Raw genomic sequence first — 8,525 nt, 5'->3', positions numbered from 1 at the left:
GACCGGTCAAAGTTACTTTATCTTACAACCAAGTTAAGTTTAAAGGCCAACAAAACAACTAGCCATCAGCGAGAATGTTTCCTCTTGGGCTTGCTGACTTAGCTGAATGAGAACAAAAGACAGGTAGCCTCTTCCCTGTAGGTCTGGGAGCTGCTTCAGCCCCTAGCCGTGTCCTGGCAAAAATCCTTTCTTCTTCAAGGGCTCCAGTCTGTCTTTCCCTTCACTTCCTCCATCCTATTCCTTGCCCCCTTTCCTTCCTCCCCCTCCCCTTGAAGGCCTCTGATCTGGGGAAACTGACGGCACCTAGATGCAATCTTTTCTCCTCGCCTTCCCCTTACCTGTCTTATCCCTGAGGAAGGCAGCCTCTCTTCAAGTCTCTGCTGCCTCCCTCCTCCCCATTCCCCCTCCCCACTTTCCTTTAAGGACTCTGGTCTTGAAGAGGACAGTTAGAATCCACCTAAGAACTAGAGGCCTTGAGCTTATTCCCATAGGGCCTGTTTCTTTAAGACAGTCAGAAACTTTGGGGCACCAAGGCTCCCCACACCTCCAACAACTGCAGGGGTGCTCTGAGCAAAGGCTGCAGGATTCCCCTTTACTATCAGGTTCTGAATTCTTGCAACCCCCCTTTTCTCAGAATAATAATAGCCAATTCATGATGGGGATTTCTAACAAGCTTCTAATTGCCTTCTCTCTCTGGGTTGGTTTTTTTTTTTGTGAGCTACATTTGTATTTGTCCTGTTGTCAATTTGTCTGTTGGTGTATGTCCCTGTCCGTATCATGTGTGCTGTGAATGAGTGTGTTACCTTGTAAGATTTAAGTGCAAGCAGCCGCACTTCAAGGGCTGCAGCTAGGGAAATAAATAAACAAACAAACTTTTAACACTCTTCCTTGTTGTTCGTGTCTGGCCAACCTGGAATTACAATGGAAAGTTAGATCATCTTAGGTAAAATCATTTTAGCAGATTTGTATGTTGTGAAATTAATCAGAAATATTTTGGGAACTGATCATTTGAAATTACTCCTAAGACTGTGGGTAGCCCATCTTTCTAGGTAAAGCCTGGAAATGCCACCTAGGTCCTAGACATTCTGGCCACCCTGTCCCAGCACCTGCATTTCGCCTTAGGGGCTCAGTAAATTCTGCTGCTGTGGGAGGTTGGGGGAGATGGATGAATCAGGCCTGTAGTGAGCATTCTCTAAACTCTTCCTACAAAAATCACCACCGCTGGAACGTCAGTTTCTCTGCTCTTGGTAAGCTTCACTTCTTTGTTCTAGTTGCAAAAAGTATTTAATCTCTGTTTGACCCATTTTCTAATTTGTAAAAATAATTATGCTTGTCGTTATGGGATCAAAATGATGAAATGGTTGCAAAATGCTTAACATAATGACTGGTATATGTTACATACAACATTATTATCTTTCTAATGTAATTGTTATCTTTGAAGTGGTTTTTATTGCTAAAAATAATAAGATCAATCAATTTCTGGAAATGCAGATTATACCATCTGCAGTTATTGTTGTGTTAAAACTGTATTTCTAGGATTGTATTTCTGAATTTCTCTTAGATTGTGAAAATTGAGTGACCACTGTAATCTAGAAATAGTGTTAGAGCAATTTTTAATTTGAATTTTGTTGAAACTAGAAGATGTTGGGAAAATTGTGTAACACCAGTTACGTTACTTTATCAGTCCTGCTAACTTTGTCTTATAATGTTTTGTAATTGTCATTTAGAAAACCAGGTATTTTCACCCTTGTCTGTTAAAAAAGTTAAAAGCTAAACAATTTGGCTATCTTCTATGAAGTTGTAGGATTGTAAACTAAGATATTTGGGATTACTGTTTGAATGTTGAAACCTAACATTGTTAAGTGATTCCTATATATGGAAAGGAGGGAATGGAGTGAAAACTTTCTTTAGATTCCCTCTGCCCATTCAGAACAGTCCTCCCATTCCTGTGGGTAAGATCATCAGTCCTAGTAAAGGAATTTGGTTGGTTAATGCAAATTCTAAACAATGAATATTACTTGCATAGAAGTTGTAATAATAATTGGCTTTTACATCAGTAAAGTTTTAAATTTGAAAAGGAAAGATGTTAAATGGAATCCCTTATGTATGTGTGCCCTGGTAAATCTTTATTGTTTATTATAACTCCAAGAGAGTGGAGATAACTGTTATCTGACTGAAAGTGAGACTTGCTGTTTAAGGTAAAGTCATTTGGGACCATAACTATTTTTGGTTTTGAGTTTGAATTTGGGTGTAGTTGTCTGCATTAAATCAGTATCTGAGACAAATGCCAAAAGCTACTCAGAGGGAATGTGATCCTGTACTAACAGGTGAAGTTTGTATCTGGAAAGGAAACACTGAGGGGACAGTTCTAGACTCAATCTAGGATGGGATCCCCCTGGCTCAGTTTCCCTATTGTGTTCCTTTAAAAAGGAATGTTTCTCACCTGTCTATTCCTGAGTCTGGCTATGAAACAGATACTGCATCATTGGAGAATTTCACTCCCATCTGAATTCAAACAGAGTAAAGGATGTTTTATCCTGTCACATTTGGTATGTCACATGTCCCTGCTTTTTCCTTCTATAGAAAATTTCTGTGGACAGTAACAAGTGACCAGCGAAACATGTGAGCCTTTTGTGTAATCTTACTGGGAAAGCTATTATATTCATCTGAAATTAGAACATGTGCAGAAATTTTTGTAAACTACTTAAGACTCACCTTAAGATGTTCCCATTGTTTAAAAGGATTTAAAAAGCAACAGTTTTTTTCTGTGAGTCAGTCTCTTACATCTAGGAATACTGCAATAATTAAGAATTCAGTTTGTTGTAATACTTTGGAAATTCATATTACTTAATAACAACTCAGCTTTAAAGAATTCCAGTTTTAAAGGTTTATTTTTGCTTAAAAAAAAAAGAGATATCAAGCATTTTAAAAGTTTCCGTCTAGTTTCCTTCATAAATGTTTGAACATTAAAATAAAGTTTCAACTGTTTTTAAGAAAGGGAAATACTTTTAGAAAAAAAATGTTTTGAAAAATCATGTGTGATTCTTTGGAGGCCTACTAAAATTTCAAAAATAATATACTTTTAAATTAAACTGTTTTGATCTGAATTTGTAGTCATTCTATGGTCTAAGTCAGAGTTAAAATTTGCGTGTGAATTTATTATATGTAATAGATTTAATTCCTGAAGTATCTCATTCTTCCAGAGTGAGTATAATTAGGGAAGAATAACAACTTGTGAAACAAAGACATAATTCCATCAAATTATAAATTTAGTCATTAACTTCTTTGCTTTGTTTAAGCTGGAATAGGATTCCAGTACAGTTATGCTAGTAAAAAAGTAATAACTTAGGAGCTATCTTGTCTTATGGTTAAAATGCAAAGGCAAATGGAATAATCTGGATAATAGGATTGAGAGATTTGGAAAGATAAATTAAGTTCTGATTGAAACTATGAAAGGTAGATAAGATTTGGGAATAAATATGGGTTATCTAAACCCCTCTTGCTCCCCCATAGCTGTTCTGGACACTTTTGTGTCAGTTTCAGATGGTTTAAAGAGTGAAGAAGTATTTTCTCTGAAGGATACCAGCCAATATTGATTTGTTATTGATAATGTTTAATATAAAATTTTGGAATAATCTCTTTGTTCTCTCTGAAGTAAACTCAGAGGGTGCCTCTTCCTATGTCAGCAAAAGCCAGCCAAGGCCGACTCTACACTCCTTAAGGAGACCTTTAACCTAAGACACTATATCTTGAATAATGAGGCTTTCCTTTGTATCTTTATATTTGTAGACATATACTATGTTATGGCATGCTAATGGTAAAGAAAACACAGACATCTTGGGTCGTAATTTCTATGTGAAACTTTGTCAAACTCTGTTATCTTATTATATTTACAACCTATGCAATTAAGAAATTTCTTTACTAATGGTCTAGTTAGTCACTTGTGGAGATCATAAATCTGAAGGACACAGAACACTTCTTTGTCCTAAAACATATTTAAGGCTGCCCAATTCTTTGTATCAGTAGCCAGAACATTTCTGGCTCCATAATGCATTATGTTACTGTTTTCTTTATGGGGAATTGATTAATTAATTAAATCATAAAATGTATGCATTTAGCCTGTTGCCTTTTCTTAACCAAGTTTTCAGGTCAACACTATATAAGACTGGGACTGCAATTTACTATTGTTTGAAGCTCTGATTACAGTTATACTTGTCTAAGTTATCATAAAGCCAATTGACATGTGCTGCAGGCTAACGGTGGAGGCATGGAAAGGTTTTGAAGACGACCTTGGACATGGCCGAGGTAGGATCTTCCTAACTCTATTTCCCAAATGTGCTATTTCCTTTCTGAAAAAGGAAATTCCCCACCTGATTACTCCGAAGCCCTGCTTTCAGCACCTGGTGACCTCACATGTCAGATAATAGCTTATTCCTGGAATCAACCAGAACTAAGGAAATCCTTTCCTTCTGTTAACATTGTCCCTCTCTTTTTCTTTTATAGCAAATCTTTGTAATTAAGAAGTTCTGTACGTACTACTAAATCTCTCAAATAATAAATGGAAATTGGAGCATCTCTGAGTTACTAAAATGGGGTGCAGGAATGAATAGCTTACAATTTTAACCTACATTCCTGGCCAAATAAAAATAAATATAATATAGAGACAACATCGAGGAAATGATTAGACCAAGCAATAAGAGCAAATTTTGAGGAAAAGTAACAGGATCAGACTGATTCCTCCAAGAATCATATACAGGAGTATATGATTGGCTTCTAAAATTTATCATGCTTTTGATAATAAGATCTCAAATCTGGATTTTTGCACAAGATTGTATAAGATAGTGGTAAATTATTTCTTCTCTGTTAAAGTGCCTGTCCAACAATTTAAAGGGCAGATGAGTTCATTTTATGGTTGAACTTCACATTTTAAAAGATTCTTATTCCAGGTAGAAGATTTAGGTAAAAACAGAAACAGCAAATAAGATAAACTGAAATTTTCTGAAATTTCAAAAATGGAGAACAAATTTTAAGTAATTGTACTAATTTATACTGTCAGAAGTATCTGGGAACTTCTAGATCTGAACCAGAAAGGCAGAATTCTCTTTTTGAACTATCCCAAGAATAAAACCTGTTATTAAAGAAAAGATATCTAGGTATCAGATAACTACATGAGAAATCTGGGATTCAAAAAAGTGATGTTTGCATGAAAATCAAGCATGGATTATTGAGATATCAGGAATTTAATGTTAATTAACGATTGCATGTATTTGTACAGTTCATATTTATGAAGTTTTCTTGTTTATATTGGTGACATGTAAATCTCCCTTTCAAAACTAGTCTATTGTGAGCCATCTGTACCTGACAATGTAAAAATGCAATTTTGTGAACTGGAAAAAAAAAAAACCAAAAAAATTTCAATGTGTTGTTTGAACCTAGCTCTGCGTGGCTGGGAAACTGAACTATTGCTAAGTGTCTTTAGCCATGTTAACTATGTTGTATTGTTTCATGCCAACTATCAAATCATATGTTTTCTGGGAGACCGTGTCAGGTTTTCTGTGTAGACTCTTGGATCCGTCTGTCACCTCCATTGCCCCTGCTCTTGAGTGGACCATGCTTTCCAAGTTTGAAAGGGCCTGAAGAAGATGACATCACACAGAGACAGCTTTCCCAAGACCTACATGAAGATTTACTTATTCTTATCTTTGTTGCTCTACAGGCGAAGACTTTGGCTTGCCTTTGACCAAAAGAAGGGAATGTTAATATTTAATATAAATTTTAGACTCTAATAAGGGCCAGAGTTTGAATTAAGAAGAGTCTGGACCTAATAGTCTCCTTTGTTTAGAGGATGCCTACACCTTGGGTTGTGAATAAACAATTTCAAAGGCCTGTTTAGGACAGGATGTCTGCAGTCTGGGTGATGGGACTTTTCCTTACCTTGAATCACAAAGGCATGCTATGGAAGGAAGATGCCCATAGCCTGGGATCACAAAACCTAATTACAATGTGTTTACAATGTGAGAACTCCTTTCTCATGGCAAAAAGTCCTTAAGACAGTCAATTTCTGTACTAAGCAGCCAGTTCTGATCCTGGCTCCATAGTGCTATGTAACTGTTTTCTTTATGGGGAATTGATTAATTAATTAAATCATAAAATGTATGCATTTAGCCTGTTGCCTTTTCTCTAACCAAGTTTTCGGTCAACACCTTCTAGCAACAGCACAGGACTTGGCACCTTTTAATTGTTTGCCATGGATTGATTTTCAAAGGGACAATCATGAATGGAGCATTTTGAGAATTATCTGATTCAGCCCTGGATGAGATAGTCACCAGGAATGAGTGAGTCCATGTGGATGAAAGGAGAAGACCCTAAAGGGAGCGCTGCAGTCCCCTCTCCCCTAAGTGAGAGAAGCCCCTGCTCAGGGCAGGAGGCAGGGAAGAGTCCTTTGTGCATCGGAGTCTCGGACTGTCCCCCTCCCTGCCAGTGCTCAGAAGGTAGGTGACCACTGAGTCCTTCCCCAGGTCTGACCTGAGAACCTTCACCCTCCTCCTCAGGTCCAAGAACAGACCCCTACACACTTCCCTCCCATGAGTCCTCCCTCCCCTCCAGACAGTCTCCCTAACTCTCCATCTCACTGCACTCCCCAAAGATTGTTCTATTTTTCCACATTCCTCAAGCCCCCAGCTCTTTCTTCCTTCCCTCAGCAGGTTTCTTTGCCCTTTACTAAGAACACTGTGGTCATCTCATAAGTACCCTCAGCTCTCTTCCTCCCTTCTACAGATTTCCATCCATTCAGCCAACAGGGCTCCAGTCCTTTCAAGATCTGCCTGGTCTAATGTCTCTGGAGGTGAGAGGAAGGGCCCTTCATAAGGGTGTAGGAGTTCAATAGTCTGTCCCCTGCCCCTCCCAGGAGCCACCATGGGGCCAAGGATCAGCAGAGGGAGCTATTGTACGGATGATGGTGACTCAGCTTGGCTGGCCATGAGTCCAAGGGCTCTCAGCCCCTGAGGACCCTGCCTCAGGCTCTCTGGTCTGTGTGAGCTCCTCACAGGTGCTTCCTTTCCAGCCTCTTCTATGGAGCAGGCTAAGAGCTATTCAATCAGAAAGCCCACCCAATCCTGGGGACAGTTCTTAGCAAGGGTAGAAGAAAGGGATTGTTATGTGAATGGAGGGGAGGGGAAGTAACTTCTGTGAAAGTCCCGCCCCTGGGGTTAGAGAGAGTATAAGACAGACTTGGGACAGCCCAGCTCCAGCTGTGGGGCCTGAGGAGGCAGAGTTCTTGGGGTGTCTCCACTATGGCCTTGTTTCCTCTCCTTCTGCCCTTCCTCACTGTCTGCACAGGTAGGAGTTCAGTGTCTTTTCCTGGGACTCAGTCTCTCTAGGGTCCTTGTGCTGACCCTAAGCTCACCCCTGGGGCTACTGTAGTGGAGATCTCTCTCCTTCACCCAAGGCCAAGTTGCTGACCTGCAGGACAATGTCTCTTCTCTTCTCCTTCCAGGTTCTCTGGCCTCCTATGTGCTGACCCAGCCTCCCTCCAAGTCTGTGTCCCTGGGGCAGACAGCCAGCCTCACCTGTGCAGGAGATCAGCTGGATAAGGAGTATGCTGATTGGTTCCAGCAGAAATGGGGCCAGCCTCCTGTACTGATAATTTACAAGGACAAGGAGCGACCAGAGGGGGTGTCTGACCGATTCTCTGGCTCCAGCAGCAACAATGTGGCCACTTTAACCATCTCTCGGGTCCAGGCTGAGGATGAGGCCGATTATTACTGTTTGTCTTTGGATGATAATACCAAAGCTCACAGTGACTGAGAGAGATGAGGAAGTGAGACACAAACCCCTGTCTGTCCCCTGGGCTTCAGCCTCTGCCCTTCCTCTCCCTTTCCCTGCTGGGCCCAGGCAGAGCCTTCAGGGGCCTGCTTGCTCTCCACCCCCAGCTTCTCCTTTAAAGAAAACTCCCTCATGGCTCAACCATAGACCTTTCTCTCCAAGGCCTTGATCCACCAGTGCTCTGAAAGTGATTTGTTCTTGGACCTTCCCCCTCATCTGCAGGGGATCCAGCCTTGGACCCTGCCCCTCCTCTGGTTTCCTGCCCTGTTGCCTCTGATCAGAGAGTCCAGCATAAGGAGACTTGACTCTCTGATGGTGGATGTGTCAAAGGGGCATCCTTCCAGAGAAAGATCCCAATGTGTGCAGATGGAGAAATGCAGAAGAAACCTCAGAGTAACTTCAGGGTGAGGCCCCTCCCCAGGGTGGAGAGATCAGGAATGGTTTCTGGGAGAAGGTTCTGATGCTTCCTCATTAATTGGCAAAACAGAAACATTTCATTGATCAATAACTGATTGATCCATTGGTCCTGAGCTCCCCCTGCTTGTCTACATGGGACAATAGTCATTTTCTTAGATGGTTTTTGATGTTTTCTTAATCAGATTTATCAGCATCATAAGATATAAGATGTTTCCGTGCCTTTGGCATCTTTCCTTCCTCCAGGCTTGTGTCCATTATTTTCCCAGTGCCCTCACAATTGTTTC

The 8,525-nt window shown here is 40.5% G+C and overlaps 1 gene segment (V, D, J or C); it reads left to right on the top strand.

The window, feature by feature from the left end:
* The first annotated feature begins 7,235 nt into the window (after positions 1-7,235).
* LOC140498892 (immunoglobulin lambda variable 3-25-like) lies at positions 7,236-7,821 on the top strand. The segment is given in 2 exon segments: positions 7,236-7,338; positions 7,496-7,821. Coding segments are annotated over 2 exon segments (357 nt in total).
* The last annotated feature ends 704 nt before the right edge of the window (positions 7,822-8,525 follow it).

Source organism: Notamacropus eugenii, chromosome 4 (genome assembly GCF_028372415.1).
Source record: "Notamacropus eugenii isolate mMacEug1 chromosome 4, mMacEug1.pri_v2, whole genome shotgun sequence".
Classification (NCBI taxonomy): Eukaryota; Metazoa; Chordata; class Mammalia; order Diprotodontia; family Macropodidae; genus Notamacropus; species Notamacropus eugenii.
The sequence above is the reverse complement of the archived record's forward strand: the minus strand, read 5'-3'. Positions and strand labels throughout refer to the sequence as shown.